Source organism: Bos mutus, chromosome 2 (assembly GCF_027580195.1).
Source record: "Bos mutus isolate GX-2022 chromosome 2, NWIPB_WYAK_1.1, whole genome shotgun sequence".
NCBI classification, from domain to species: Eukaryota; Metazoa; Chordata; class Mammalia; order Artiodactyla; family Bovidae; genus Bos; species Bos mutus.
Genome location: NC_091618.1, coordinates 28686001 through 28701494, shown reverse-complemented (window position 1 = coordinate 28701494; position 15494 = coordinate 28686001). Strand labels below are relative to the sequence as shown.

At 49.5% G+C, this 15494-nt stretch overlaps 1 protein-coding gene across 1 annotated transcript; it reads right to left on the bottom strand.

The window, feature by feature from the left end:
- Positions 1 to 1212: 1212 nt before the first annotated feature.
- LOC102280742 (tubulin alpha-4A chain) lies at positions 1213 to 5070 on the bottom strand. Its single transcript, XM_005889684.3, has 4 exons — positions 4958 to 5070; positions 2964 to 3186; positions 2502 to 2650; positions 1213 to 2257 (listed from the first exon to the last, which is right to left on the bottom strand). The coding sequence occupies exons 1-4, from the start codon at positions 4958 to 4960 to the stop codon at positions 1286 to 1288; spliced, it is 1347 nt and encodes a 448-aa protein (XP_005889746.2). The 5' UTR covers positions 4961 to 5070; the 3' UTR covers positions 1213 to 1285.
- Between the last annotated feature and the right edge of the window lie 10424 nt (positions 5071 to 15494).

Sequence of the window (15494 nt, the reverse complement as noted above, 5' to 3'; positions counted from 1 at the left end):
ACTGCCCTGGCCTGAGCTGGTTTCTACGCCAAGAACTGGGCCAAGGGCCCCCTTAAAGCACCCTCACCTCATTCTTTCTTCATAGCCATGGCTGGGTAGCTTAGTCAGAGCAGCCGAGCTGGTTTTCCAGGAAGGGGTTCTGGGTGGAGACACCTGAGGAAGCTTTGGGACAACCACACAACTGGTTTCCAGCCTCTGCCTAGGGGCAAGGGGAGTGGAAGTGGTGGACATTTTAGTCCAGAATCTCTCCCAGATGGTTCTGGTTCACACATGGTTAATGATTAATGGGGCCTGTGTGGTGTGGCAGTATCCAGCTGCCACTTCCTGCCTCCTCTGCTGAGTAAACAGGGGCCCTGCCTATGCTGGGCTGGAAACCTGTTCCCTCGGGAAGGGCACTGCGTCCCTGAATCACCAGGGAGGGCAGGGTTGGCGTCTCCTGCTCCTGAGAGTGACGCTCCTGCCCCCCTCCCCTGCCAACCGTGCCTACACCCCAAGTGCTGACGTCAGTGTGGGTCCTGGGGTGCCTATTAGCAACCTTGAAGTTTTCCCCAGGGCCCCGGCAGGAGGCTCCCACCAGCTAGCAGAGAAGCTGAGGCCAGAAAGAAAGCACAAACAGAGGGGAGATGACCTGACTTTTAATGGCACAACCCTAGGCCCCAGCAAAACAGCAAGACCAAAAGTAAGCTCTGCAAAGCTGCTGGGAGGTGCACTGACAAACAACTCTAGGAGATCGCCCTTGTTCCCTCCCAGCCCCCAAGCTTATGACTAGGCTCCATGCCCAGGAACTCTGGGCCTGCTCAGCCCCACTCCCAAGCCCTTAAAACGCACAGAGGTGTCTGGGCCAAGCTTTGCTTCCAGTGTCGGTGAATGCAGAGCAGCAGGAAGAATAGGGTAGCAGTCTAACTCTCAAATACAGAAACTGCTGGGCTTAAACTCCTACTTGGAAAGGAAGTGAAGCCTCAGATCCTTTAATGGTTCATGTTGGACAGGTCCAAGATCCAGTCCTCATCTCCCCCCTATCCTGGGCACTCCTAGGATAATACATGGGTCATGTTTCCCGGGCCTGGCAAGGGCCCCTTGGCAGGTCTAACCTTCAGCCACGGAAGGAAAAAGTCATGAGCAGCACATAGTGAGGGCAGCAGCAGAAACAGCAGCAGCAGCAGCACAAAAGGGGAAGGCAGCAAAGCTCAAGCACTCACAGAGGGGACGAGAAACCGTGCAAGGAGACTGTTTATTTCGAAAGGATTTTGCAATAAACATAGTGAGTGGGCTCCAGGCAGAGATTCTATTCTTCTCCCTCATCCTCATCCTCATAGGAGTCGATGCCCACTTCCTCGTAATCCTTCTCCAGGGCAGCCATATCCTCCCGGGCCTCGGAGAACTCACCCTCCTCCATGCCCTCGCCCACGTACCAGTGCACAAACGCCCTCTTGGCATACATCAGGTCGAACTTGTGGTCCAGGCGGGCCCAGGCCTCAGCGATGGCGGTCGTGTTGCTCAGCATGCACACGGCACGCTGCACCTTGGCCAGGTCTCCCCCGGGCACCACAGTGGGGGGCTGGTAGTTGATACCGACCTTGAAGCCCGTGGGGCACCAGTCCACGAACTGAATACTGCGCTTGGTCTTGATGGCAGCAATGGCAGCGTTGACGTCCTTGGGCACCACATCTCCACGGTACAGCAGACAGCAGGCCATGTACTTGCCGTGGCGGGGATCACACTTCACCATCTGGTTGGCAGGCTCGAAGCAGGCATTGGTGATCTCTGCCACCGACAGCTGCTCATGGTAGGCCTTCTCTGCAGAGATGACTGGTGCATAGGTGGCCAGGGGGAAGTGGATGCGAGGGTAGGGCACCAGGTTGGTCTGGAACTCGGTCAGGTCCACGTTGAGGGCGCCGTCAAAGCGCAGGGAGGCTGTGATGGAGGAGACGATCTGGCTGATGAGGCGGTTGAGGTTGGTGTAAGTTGGACGCTCGATGTCCAGGTTGCGGCGACAGATGTCATAGATGGCCTCGTTGTCCACCATGAAGGCACAATCTGAGTGCTCCAGAGTGGTGTGAGTGGTCAGGATGGAGTTGTAGGGCTCAACCACGGCCGTGGACACCTGGGGGGCTGGGTAGATGGAGAACTCCAGCTTGGATTTCTTGCCATAGTCAACAGAGAGCCGCTCCATCAGCAGTGAGGTGAAGCCAGAGCCAGTGCCCCCTCCAAAGCTGTGGAACACCAGGAAGCCCTGAAGTCCTGTGCACTGATCAGACTGAAAGACAAGAAGGAAAAGAGCAATGTGGGTGGGGAAAGGGCCTCAGGATCTCTTATGTTCTGGCTTCACAAAAGTCTAAAATTTCTCAGGTGTTAAGGCAGACTAATGAGTATCCCACAGCTGCAGCACACTCTGGGACATGTACAATTAGAGATGACTCCATGAAATGGATTTGGAAAAAAATGTTTCTGACCACTAGCATCGTTTCAAAAGCTTCCTTCTTTCTACCCCCAATTCTCACCAGCTTGCGGATCCGGTCCAGGACTGGGTCAATGATTTCCTTGCCAATGGTGTAGTGACCACGAGCATAGTTGTTTGCCGCATCCTCTTTCCCAGTGATGAGCTGCTCGGGGTGGAAGAGTTGCCGGTATGGGCCGTTTCGGATCTCATCTGAAAAGGCATACACCACATCGTTAGAGCAGAAACCACAAGGCTATGCTCAGCACAGACCTCCCTCCCTCAGCCTGGTGGCTGTGGTCAGATATATGGAAGCATTCATCTCCTGCCAGCCTGAGATAGCAGTGTGTGAGAGAAACCCAGAGCTGCTGCCCAGGCCAGTCTGCGATCAGCCTCCTTTCTTCAGCTTCCAGCAGGGCAAGGGGTTTTCAGGGCCAGGAAAGCCAGGTCTAGACATCCTCTCTCCAGAGAGAAGCTTAGAGTCACTTTCCAGCCCCTTAATTCCACCCTCTCTTTCTCTGCTCACCAATTACGGTAGGCTCCAAATCCACAAAAACTGCCCGGGGCACATGCTTTCCGGCACCGGTTTCACAGAAGAAGGTGGTGAAGGAGTCGTCCCCTCCACCGATGGTCTTGTCACTGGGCATCTGTCCATCCGGCTGAATTCCATGTTCCAGACAGTAGAGCTCCCAGCAGGCATTGCCCATCTGGACACCTGCCTGCCCCACATGGACTGAGATGCATTCACGCTGAAGGGTAAAGAGAGGGGACATGGCATAAGCCCCACATACATAAGTCCTTACCTCATGAGCCTCTCTCCCATCCAATCACCTACCAGTTAGGATGACTCAGTTGGCAAAAGGGCCTGAGCAGAGGTCAAAGAGGCTGGCATCCTGCCCAGGCTCTCCTGCATAGGACTTCCCAACTGGAGGCACCCAGTAGGGCAGGCCAGTTCCCTTAGCCTACTTCTCCATGGGGACCTTGTCAAGTAAGAGCTGTGGCTCCATATGACCCTGCCATATTCACAGGGCACTCAGGCAGGACGGAGAGGTCAAGTGCATATGAGACAGGCAAGACACTGCAGTCACTGAGACAAGGACAAGCGATTTTTTTCAGCTGTTCCCAATCCCTACTCCCACAGATCAGCTTCTCAAGTGCCTGAGAAGGGACAGAAGGTTTTCCAGAGCCACGAATTTATAGCTAGAGGTCCGCTGTTGATTAATTCTTTGCTTTGAGGATGAACAACTAGAATATCATATAACCCTCTCGCCCTTTCATTCTTGCGAACTATAGAGGTGTCTCAGCCTTCCAGTCAGGCATCAACTGACCATGCTGGCCAGCAGGATGCCCTGGCTCTCACCACCTTTAAATCCCATCTGGCTCTGGGGATCAATCCCATCTGGCTGCTCTCCCCATCTCTACCCCCACACCCTGGGTATCTTCACCGCGTTCATCCACTGCGGTGCCCTCACGGAAACTGCAGAGAGCAAAAAACGGCAGGCGCCGGCAGTGAGGGTTGTGGGCACTGGGGCAGTCGCTGCCCTAGGCTCATTCCTGCCAGTCTGGAATTAACCTCTGAAGAGCCAAAGTGGTACAGAGCAGGGCCGGCGCGGCCTCCCTTTTCGACACCGAAATGGCGGGGTGACGGTTTGCAAACACCCAGAAAAGGAAACGGAACCTGCGGTGAGGCCCCGAAGGTAACCTGCCTTGCCCTGGGCGGGGTGAGCGCCATCCCGCGCTCTGGCCCCGTATTCGCCCCTTCTAGATTCTTTCCAGGTCCATCCCAGTGGAAAGCGAGGATTGGATTTCGGCCCCCGTCCCTGGGCTATAAATACCACCCCCTACACACACCTCTTTCCCCTCCCCCCAACCTGGCCTCGGCCCGCGCTCTCGCTCAGCGCCAGCTGTCTCTGCCCGTCCGTGCACGCGGACTCTGGCTGGAGAGATTCCGGCTCGCCTCACTAGGCCGAACCCCATTCTCGCCACCCCTCCAGGATCAAAAGAGGGGTGCTGAGTCACGGGGGGGTACTGTGGGTAGAAGGGATGCGCCCACAGTCGGAGGAAAGGGGGATGCTGAACCAAGTGATCTGACCCCTTCCCACCTTCTTGCACCAAACACGTGTTTGGTCAGTTCCAAGGACCCGGGAGTGAGAGAGAGGCTAGGGGCGGAGGGCAGCCAAGCGGGGTCTCCCTCGACCGCGGAAAGGACGGGCCGCAGGACCGCGTGACTCCCCTCAGGAGGGTTAGGACACAAATACTTGGTGGAGCAGGAGGGGATTCCAGGAGGACTCCTCTCTGCTACTGATGATTCCCACCCCGCTCTACCACCCTCCCTAGCATCCAAAAGTGGACAACTTGGCCCAGCCAAAGCCACCGGGAGGGGGTGGGGGAAGGCAACCCCCCACAACACCTCGAGACCTGAAACTCCGGATAGAGGGCCCTGAGCAGCCCTAGAGAGAGGTTCCCCGAAGAACAGGAGAACTTAGGGGACGGGCGCGATGCCGGCGGGGCCGCACTCACCATGGTGAGTCCGGGTGGTGGGTCTCACGTAGAGTCCGGGTGACGGGTCTCAGTGAGAACTGCGCTAGCTGCAGTGCCGCACCGCTCTTATATGCCGGAGGCGGGCCCGCGCGCTCCGACCGCCCACTAGGAGCCGGGCGGCCCAAACGCCACGCCCCCGAAAGGTAGGCGGCCCGGAGAGGGTGGGGCCAGGGCGAGTCCCCTCCCCGGGGCGTGCCAGAGTCCCTCACCTGTCCCGCGTGAGTGAGCAGTAGCGACCCGAGCTTAAACCCTTCTCTCCCGGCTTTGCGCCGACACTCGGAGCTCCCGAGCTCCGCTGTTGGGACGCAAAGCGCGGTGCCAGGACGTGTCTCTCCTGCACCTGCGTTGTGGGGGCGCCTGTCTCTAAGGTGTTCTGACTTAGGCAGGGTGCTGCAGAGGCTGTTTTTCCGGAGTGGCTGCAGCCAGCCTTCGCCTGTGCCCTCCCCGCCCCGTCTCTCTGGAGGCTCCGGCCGACTGCCTGGTTCTGGCGCTTCCCCCAGGAACTGCTTGCAGTCGCACGAGGCCTGCTGGTCCCCGGCCGGGACGGCTGGCCTTCGCCAACGCCCGCGGGCGGCCGAGGACCGGGAGCTGCACAGTCTGAGCCCCAGGTTGCCGATCCCTTAGGTTGCTCCGCAGAGCCTAACCCCACAGTCTGTCTGCGAGGGCCGACCCCCGGAATCTGTCGCGTCTCTCCAGCTGCCCGCTGGTCAGTGGCCCCGTCATCAGCACCGTCACTATTAGCCGGCCCTCGCCATAGCCACCTGCCCACTTTCCTGCAGCCAGAACCGCCGGAGCTTCTGGGATTCGTATCCTGACTGCCCTAAGTGACCTTGGGCAAGTGACTTAACCACGCTGAGTTCTTGGCATCTTCACGGGTGAAAGGAGATAACGATCCTACCCCCAGAAAGCATTGTAAGGTGTTATAACGTTTGTTGACCCTGAAGAGGAAAAAACAAAATGGAGATTCTGTCATGGCTGGTTTTGACTTTCCCATCCTCTTCTGTCCTTAAGCCATGGGCAGGATCTGCTACCTGCATCTCAAAGCCCTCGGAGCTCAGGCAGAGGTCTCAGCTAAAGCTATTCCTTCTTTCTACTTTTCAGCCCCATGTCTCGCAAGAATGGGCTTTTCAACCTACTTCTGCTTTCCCTTGCATGCCTTACATTTTCTACCTGTCTCTCTTCACTGCAGAAATCATCAGAAGTACCCTACGTGCCTATTGGTACATCCTGTCTCCTGGGAAAAGATTCACCTGTCTCTCCTATTTGTTTCTCCTAGTGTTTCCTAGGGCCAAGACTGCCTGACAATGTAACACAGCAGGATAAAATAACTAGCAATGGCAACTTTCTACCAACAAAATAGCTAACTGATACCTTACTTTACCAAGGCATGGAAAGAAATACAGTGAAATATGACAAGGTCTCTTTTCCCAGTAGACTAACCATATGGTTGGGAGAACAAGACTCATTCATAGAAAAGAAACCTGGCAAGGACACATAATGAGGTTGCTTTGGGAAATGGGGTCACGGTCTCTACAGAGCAAGGAGCCTTGGTGACTACAGAACACATGGCCTCGTTCAGACGTTCCCTAGCCCTCTGTTTTCCTTGTGCAGCCCAACCCTGCAGAGTGAGTATTTTAAGAGACTTGTGCTATCTTAGGCAAAACCCAAAACCTATTTGTTCTTCAGGTTCAGCTTCTTTTTCTGTAAAACTGGGATAATAACTTGGATTGTGAGGACCAGATGAACTGGAGGATGCATACGTACACAATAAAGCACTATGTATCCAGCTGCCTGGATTCTTAGAGCATTTTGTTCATTTATTTTCATGCGTGTAGCACCTATGCTGCAGTTATTCATGCATATGTCCATTTTATTAGACAGTGATCTTGCTGAAGCAAAAGACTGTGTCTCATTCACTTTTGTGTTCCCCAGTTCCCAGTATGGCACTTGGCACATGGTAACATTTGCTAAGTGTGTGTCAGATGAATTGTTTCACTATAGAGATGGGACTGAAATTAAGGTAAAATTCTTAAGAAGCCAGAAGTTTCAAATTGGAAAACAAATTCCTCTCTGAAATGTTTTATCTGGCCCCCACAGTGTTAACTGCTATTGCGTTTAGAATATGAAAAAAAAATTAGGAACTTTTTCTGTATGGGGCATCGCCAAAGACCACCCCTATGTTAGGAGACTTACTAGACAGACTCACAGGACTCAGCATAAACTCGTACTCACAGCTAGGGTTTATTACAGTGATGCAAGAACAATACACAGCTGGATAATAAGGGGAAAAGACACAACAGGAGTCTGAAGGAATCCATGTTCTGTCCCTCCCGTAAGGGCTTACACAATGTACTCGTTTTCCTAAATGAAAATGGAGCAACATTTCCCTGCAGTGCTTTTGCCCAAGAAAGCCCATTAGAGACTCAGCACCCAAGGTTTTTAGTGGGGGCTGTTCACAGAGGCACTTATGCCTTGCATGTGCCAAAATTCCAGACTCAGAAGAAAAATGGGTGTTCAGCATAAATCACATTGTTTACACACACTGCCCAGGCACAACAAACCATCCTGATCAATCAGCTGTTGACTGGGAGTACTCTAAGAGCCAAGTTCTCAAATGCCAGCCGAGGGGCAACCATGTGAGCAAGCCTTTCCAAGGATAGCTGTCTCAGGCCTGCTAGGTTAACTGTTTTAATCATGTAAAAATCCAGGTCCTAGCTTATCATGAAACAAATTGGAAGAGATGGCTATTCTAGGCCTGCATTCCCATTTAGCAACTGTGATAGGCAGAATACCACTCCCCCCAAAATGTCCACATCTTAGTCCCTGGAATCTGTGACTACGTTACCTTCCATGGCTAAAGACAGTGTGAATATGATTAAGGTAAAGGTCTTGAAATGGGGAGATTTTGGATTTTCTGGGTGGGTCCAGTGTAATCACAAGTCCTTTTTTTAATTAAAAAAATTTTTTTTAAATTATGAAAGTATGATAACACATTAACAGGAGACTTGGAAAATACAGAACAAGGTTACATATAGTTCCACTATACATTATAGTTATTTTTAAAAGTAGATGAATTAAGATTTTTAGTTGGGCTTTCAATATCAAACTCTCAAAAATTAATACAATGAATACAATACCATTTTCTCAAAAAATTAACAATTCTCTTCTACAGAGTAGAAGGATCTAGTAGACCTGAAAAGCACTATGAACCAATTCAACAAAATTAAGATTTATACAATTTTCACACAGCAATAGAATACAAATTCTGTTCAAGTTCCCGTAGACTGTAAACTAGAAGACACTGGAATAAAACAAGGTGCAAAACTTTCACTGTCTAAAGGTATTGAAATTATACAGAATGCTCCTCTTATCACTGTAGAATCATGTTAGAAATTAATATCAAAAGATATTTGAAAATAACCCACCTACTTTCAAGTGGAATGTGACATTTACCAAGAGAAATAGAAGGGTCCTTCTAAATGGAAAAAGGAGGCAGGAGAGTCAGAGTCAGGGAAGGGGAGAGGTCAGAGTGAAGGCTCTCAAGATGGAAGGAGGCCATGGTGAAGGAATGCGGACAGCCTCTAGAAGACGGAAAAGGCAAGGGGCATATTTTCCTCTAAAGTCTTTAGAAGGAAAGCAACCATGCCAACGCCTTGAATTTATCCGTAAATAAGTTTCCAATTCCAGTGGTGGGAGAGGGGGCTTCCCCACACACCACCAAGCAATCCTCAGACACCAGCAAGGGGTTCTAGAATACAGCTCAATTCTGCACTTTCTGCCTGGAGATAGCATCAGGTTCCGCAGGTTAAAGGTTTGATCCTACAAAACTGTCCCCCCATTTCCTGTTTCAGATGTCAGTCACAAGTCCCAGTTGTTACCTAAGCTTCTGACCCACCTGCTACAAACTGGAAGTTCCAACAACCCCCCTCCAACTCTGGATACCAACCACAAGTCCATATGGTTACTTGTCCTGACTGATGGGCTGCAGATTAGAGCTTACCATCACCTCTTTCTTGGGTTCAACTAATTTGCTAGAGAGGCTCGTAGGGTTCAGAGAAACGTTTTACCGACTAGATCACTGGTTTATTATACAAGGATATGAGCCAGGAGCAGTCAGATAGAAGGGATGCAGAGGGCAATGTATGGTAAAAGGACATGAGCTTCCATACCATCTCCAGGTGCTCTACTCTCCCAGCATCTTCCATGTGTTCACCACCCTGGAAGGTCTCCAAACCCCATCCTTTTGAGTTTTGATGAAGGCTTCATTTCATAAACATGGTTGATTAAATCACTGACCATTGGTGATTGAACTCAATCTCCAGCTACCCAACACTCTCAGGAGGTCAGAAGGGCATGATGAGACTGAAATTTCTAAACCTCTAATTGCTTAGTTGGCTCCACTGGCAAGCAGCCCCCATCCTTGCTGCTGCTGCTGCTGCTAAGTCACTTCAGTCATGTCCGACTCTGTGTGACCCCATAGACAGCAGCCCACTAGGCTCCTCTGTCCCTGGGATTCTCCAGGCAAGACTAGTGGAGTGGGTTACCATTTCCTTCTTCAATGCATGAAAGTGAAAAGTGAAAGTGAAGTCACTCAGTCGTGCCCGACTCTTAGCGACCCTATGGGATTTTCCAGGCAAGAGTACTGGAGTGGGGTGCCATTGCCTTCTCCAGCCCCTATCCTTAGGTGGGTCCAAAAGTCACCTCATTAACATACCAAGACACCTTGGCCACTCTCAACACTTAGGGAATTCTCAGGGTTTTGGGAACTGTGAGCCAAGAAGAATGGGCAAAGACCAAATAATATATAAGAAATACATTTTGGTCATATGAGTAGCCAGTTTTTTCTTATAAATCATAATATTGAATTCCCCATAAGATATATTTGGACTTTTGATCTCCAGAACGTGAGATAATACATTTGTGTTGTTTTAAGCTACTAAGTTTGTAGCAATTTGTTACAGCCTGGATAGGAAACCATTGCGGCAACAAATGTAGCTGGGTGATGGCTATGTTCTTAGGATGGGCAACAAGCTGCTCCAGTTCACCCAGCTCTCATTATGCTGTGTCTCCCTGACACAGAAGACCAGTGCCCACTGTCATTTAACATCACATGCTCAACCCACATCACACATTTATGTTAGCTTGGCTCTTGCAGCAATGAGTTCACAGCCCTAAGAAGGCTTCCTGGCAGGGAAAACGGAGAAGACAAGGGTGCAGGGAGACACACCCAAGGCATGTTGGTGGAATATAGAGTCTGCATCTGGTTGGGAATGTGTGTCTGAGCGTGCATGCTCACGCACAAACAGGCATGACTGAGTGTATATCTATTTTCTCAGGATATAGACAGATCCCCTGAATAAGGGCCATAAGCTCTTGGTAGGTGAGCAGGTAATAGTCCATATTACCAAACAGAAAACTCTTGGACATTCACATAGAATCTAGAAGACAATGCCAAACACTCCCTGATGAGGTATTGTTTAGTCCACTCACCCAGCGTGGGTGTCAACTCTCTCTTTGGATAGCTCTCTCTCTTCACTGTGCCTACTGTTATCTCCATCTTTCCTAACTCCTTTTCAGAGTCTCACCTCCATCTTGAAGCAGTGTGGCAAGGTCATCAAAGTTCTTTGTTTGCTGTTGGCTGTGCCACATGGCACATGAGAGTTTAGTTCCCTGATCAGGGATCAAACCTGAGCCCTTTACAGTGGAAGCTCAAAGTCTTAGCCACCAGGAAAGTCCCCATCAAGGTTTAAAATGTCTCCATGGATTCCATTTGGGAGAGGTGGAGCTGAGCCTTACCGCACATCCATTTTTTTTTTTTTTTTTCAGTTGGAGCGTCTACTAGCTGTCCTCCTCCTCACAGCACCATCTTTCCTATGGGATAGCTCCATGTCTTCTCTCCTTCCTGCTGTCCACGCTGGCTTGGTTCACATGCTCCACTGAGATGTTCTTGCTAAGGTCACCAGTGACCTCCATCTTGCCAAACCAGAGATCATGCCTCTCTCTTCATCTTTCTCAGCCTCTCAGCAGTATGCAACATAACTGATCCTTCCTTTATAGTGTTTCATAGTTGAAGTACTTCCTTCTTGGCTTTGATGACACTTCTGCTCCTGGTTTTTGTCCTAGCCACTCCTTCTTGGTGGTCTTTGATGGCTTACCTCTAAAGGGTGTTCTTCATAGCTCATTCCCAGGCTTTCCACATGCTTTTTCTCCCTGAAGGAGCAATAGTTGAAAGTGGGTGATGAGTATATGGGATTTTATTATGTTATCTCTACTGTGGGGTGTATTCTTAAATGTCTGTAATTAAAAGCAATTGTAACTTATCTAGGGTTACTCGAAAAAGAATAGCTAGAGTATAAACATCCCAAGCTGCAGTGCAAGAATAGAATAAAAAGAAAGCCATATCACCTATATGTTGATGGTTCTCAAAAGTACTCCTCCATTTTGGACCTCTCCTCTGAGGTTCAGAGTCACATGACTGTTTGGCTTTTTGATATCATACCTTGAAAACCCCTTAGACATCTCAACACAACACAAAGTAGAATTCTTATCACACTCCCTGCCAAACCTGCTTCTGTCCTAGGCTCCCAAAAGTAAAAGTCGCTCAGTCATGTCTATACCAGTCCATGCAATTCTCTAGGCCAGAATACTGGCACGGGTAGCTTTTTCCTTCTCCAGGGGGTCTTCCGAACCCAGGGATCAAACCCGAGTCTCCTGCACTGTAGGCAGATTCTTTACCAGCTGAGCCACAAGGGAAGCCCCAAGTCTGAGTGAATAATACCACCTTCCTCCCAAGTCCTTAGGTAAAAATGGAGGACTGTCCTCTATTCCTATTTCATTTTCTTCCTCCCCTCTTTTATTAATTAGAATGTTTTAGCTTCAAATCATGGAAAGCCTAGCTACCAGCAGCTTAAACAATGGGTGTTTAAGAAATCTGAATGGAGGGCAGTTCCAGGATTGGTTCAGTGATGTGACCAATAAGTCCAGTATATCCAGCTTTCTGCTCTGGCATCCTCAAAGGCCTGGTGATGTCTTCTCTCCTGATCACAGGATGACTACCACAGCTCCAAGTATCATGCCCTCATATGACACCATCCTAAGGCAGGAAAGGGAGGCGGTGGTTTCCTCCCACATCTCTTTTTATCAGAGAGAAAAACCTTTCCTTAAAGCACCCCAACAGACTTTCCCTTGTATCTCCCTGACCTCAGGCCTAAACTAGTCATTGGAAGGGGGGACTGGAACTACCATGAATGGTTTGGACTAACCTATACTTACCCTTGGAAAATGCAATGGCACCCCACTCTGGTATTTTGCCTGGAAAATCCCATGGGTGGAGGAGCCTGGTAGGCTGCAGTCCATGGGGTCACTAGGAGTCAGACACGACTGAGCAACTTCACTTTCACTTTTCACTTTCATGCATTGGAGAAGGAAATGGCAACCCACTCCAGTGTTCTTGCCTGGAGAATCCCAGGGACGGGGGAGCCCGGTGGGCTGCCATCTATGGGGTCGCACAGAGTCGGACACGACTGAAGCGACTTAGCAGTAGCATACTTACCCTTAGGTCTAGAGAAAGGCCATCTTCCTTGACCAAGTGGAAGGGTCAAATATTATACAAAATCAGGACCACGCCAGCAAAGAAGACATGGAGGCAGGGGTCAGGTAAGGCTGTTGGGTAGGTCTGCACAGCCCAGATTAGCATGTCCTATAGCTTCAACCCAGCTACTTCCCTCACCCCTAGTTTAGTCCAAGCTACCATCCCCTCATTACCGGATATTAGCCATGGTCTCCTCACAGCTCCCTGCTCCCACTCTTGAACCTCTATAATGTACTTTCCACATAGCAGCTGCAATACTCTCTCTGAAACAAAACACGAAGTAGGCCATGAGGCTTGCTTAACCCCCCATCCCCCATCACACTTGTAATAAAAGCCATTCTCAGGACTTCCCTGGTAGCCCATTGGCTAAACCTCTAAGCTCCTAATTCGGGAGGCCCGGGTTCCATCCCTGGTCAGGGAACTAGATCCCACACACCACAGCTGAGTTTGCATGCTGCAGCTAAAGATCCCGCAGGCTTCAGATAAGACCTGGTGCAGCCAAATAAGCAAATAATTTTTTTTTTAAAGCCATTCTCCTTCCCAGGTCCCTTTACCTCTGTGAACTCCCTCCCTCCATTTCCTTATACACACCAGACTTGCTCCTTTGCACTTGCTATTCTCTCTGCCTAGAGCACTACAATTCAGATCTTGGTGTGTCCCACTCCTTATTAATTTCAAACATCACCTTCCTGGAGAGTGGCTTCTTCTCAGTAGTAGCCCCCTCTCCTACTCTCCCCCTACCCTGTCTCCTTCTGTGCCATTATCTGTTTTGTTTTCATTAAGTGTTCATTGCTATCTGAAATTTTCTTGTTTGTTTAATTATTCTGTCTTCCCACAAAAATACAAACTCCTTGAAAGCACAGACTCTTTTTGTCTACTACCACTGTATCTCTGGCAACAGTGCTTGGCACACAGCAGACAGTAAACATTGTTCAAGGAATGAAGAATATTGATTACCTCTCATTTTATAACTTAGATACATTACATGCTCTTTAAAAAAATCTCAGGACTTCCCTGGTGGTCCAGTGGTTAAGGCTTTGGCTTCCAGTACAGGGGGTGGGGGTTCAATCCCTGATCCAGGAGCTAAGATCACATATGCCTCATGGCCAAAAAAACAAAACATAAAACAGAAGCAATATTGTAACAAATTAAATAAGACTTTTAAAATGATCCATATTAAAAAAAAAAACTTAAAAAATAAGTCTCTTTACTCTTGTTTTATATGAGATTCCTCCCCCTGCCTGCCTTGAAGAGAATTTTCTCTGCAGAATTAGTGTTGTCAAGGTTGACTTTGAGATGCCTAACTTCAAAGACCAGTTGGGAGAAGTTGGAGTGCTAGCAGGAGACTCTGGGGCACAGTGGGCCCCAAATCCTTCCATCTGGATAATAATTCCAGAGGTCTATGGCTTCGTGGATCAACCCAGTGTAGACTGGGCTTTCTCACCTTTGAAGTGTTGGTTGGCTGTGTCTTCTCTCCAGGGATCCTGGCCTTTTAGTTCCAGGTAGGAGAGAGAAGCAGAGAAGGCGATGGCACCCCACTCCAGTACTCTTGCCTGGAAAATCCCACAGACGGAGGAGCCTGGTAGGCTCCAGTCCATGGGGTCGCTAAGAGTCGGACACGACTGAGCGACTTCACTTTCACTTTTCACTTTCATGCATTGGAGAAGGAAATGGCAACCCACTCCAGTGTTCTTGCCTGGAGAATCCCAGGGACAGGGGAGCCTGGTGGGTTGCCATCTATGGGGTTGCACAGAGTCGGACACGACTGAAGTGACTTAGCAGCAGCAGCAGGAGAGAGAAGACCTCAGTTCATGGCCCAAACCAGGGTTAACCATCTTAATACTCTGGGTCACACCCTGGTATACTAGGATGAAAAGGGCTCTGATAAAGCCCCGCCCTCAAGATAATTCTTTCACCATTTGCCATACTGACTGAAGATTCACATTAGAAACTACTTCCTGGAGAGGGCTGCTATTAATAGACAAGACTCTTTTATTTGCTAAATCTGACATTCCTATTCCTGGTCACGGCGCTGGCTGGAAGTATGACTGGAGAGAGGCAACGTGGTTTCCAGGCAGCATTAGGGACCATTTGAGGTTAGTGGTCATGCATTTGAAGTTAGATCAGTCAATATAGTTCTGGGGTTTTCTACAGCCACTGTTTAGTGGGTCAGTGCAGGCAGAATTGGTGAACAAATGGATTTAACCAGAGTTGTGGTTTGGTCAGTCAAGGAAACTGAAGCTAAAGGGAGACAAGGGAGTTGAGGAGTATGTAAGGGAATGATCACCACTGACCACGGAATTTAAAATAAAAACACAGGAGAGGATGAGGAATATTGAAAACTCTGCCATGTGGAAATGGGAGAGGCACAGACCCTGAGTCCCAGAGAAACCATAATTCTGCCCCTAATTAACTTCCTTGTGCCAAGAGGCAGCAATTTCCTTTTCTTCCTCAGGGAGTAGAGGCCTTCCCTTGCCTACCTCACACAAAGTTGTTGAGGGACTCAAAGGAGATAAGGGCGTGGGGTGGTGGTGGGGGGTTGAGGCTGCCCTGGGAACAACAAAGCAGGATACAAATGGGAGAGAGTAACATTTTTATTGTCCCAGGCCATATGGTGACTACTTCTGTGGGAAATAAGGCCAGACTAGACAAGCAAAGACTTGCATTAGAACAGGGAGAGACTGTTAGGAATGGCCTTGAAACCCTGCTCAGTATCTTGCCTTGCCTGTGGACTACAGCCAGTTCTGGACTAAGAACATGCATCTTGTTTAATCTCACAGTATACAACCTCTCCCCAGTCTACAGATGAGAAAACTCAGGCAAAAGAAGTTAAGTGTGTGCTAAGTCACTTCAATCATGTCTGATTCTTTGTGACCTGTGGACCATAGCCCACCAGGCTCCTCTGTCCATGGGATTTTCCAGGCA

Excerpts from the sequence above, each read along its gene's own strand:
- LOC102280742 (XM_005889684.3), bottom strand. Across the intron at positions 2,651-2,963 it reads TTTGGAGCCTACCGTAATTG|ATGAGATCCGAAACGGCCCA; the intron begins GTGAGCAGAGAA and ends ATGCCTTTTCAG. Across the intron at positions 2,258-2,501 it reads TGGACCGGATCCGCAAGCTG|TCTGATCAGTGCACAGGACT; the intron begins GTGAGAATTGGG and ends CTTGTCTTTCAG.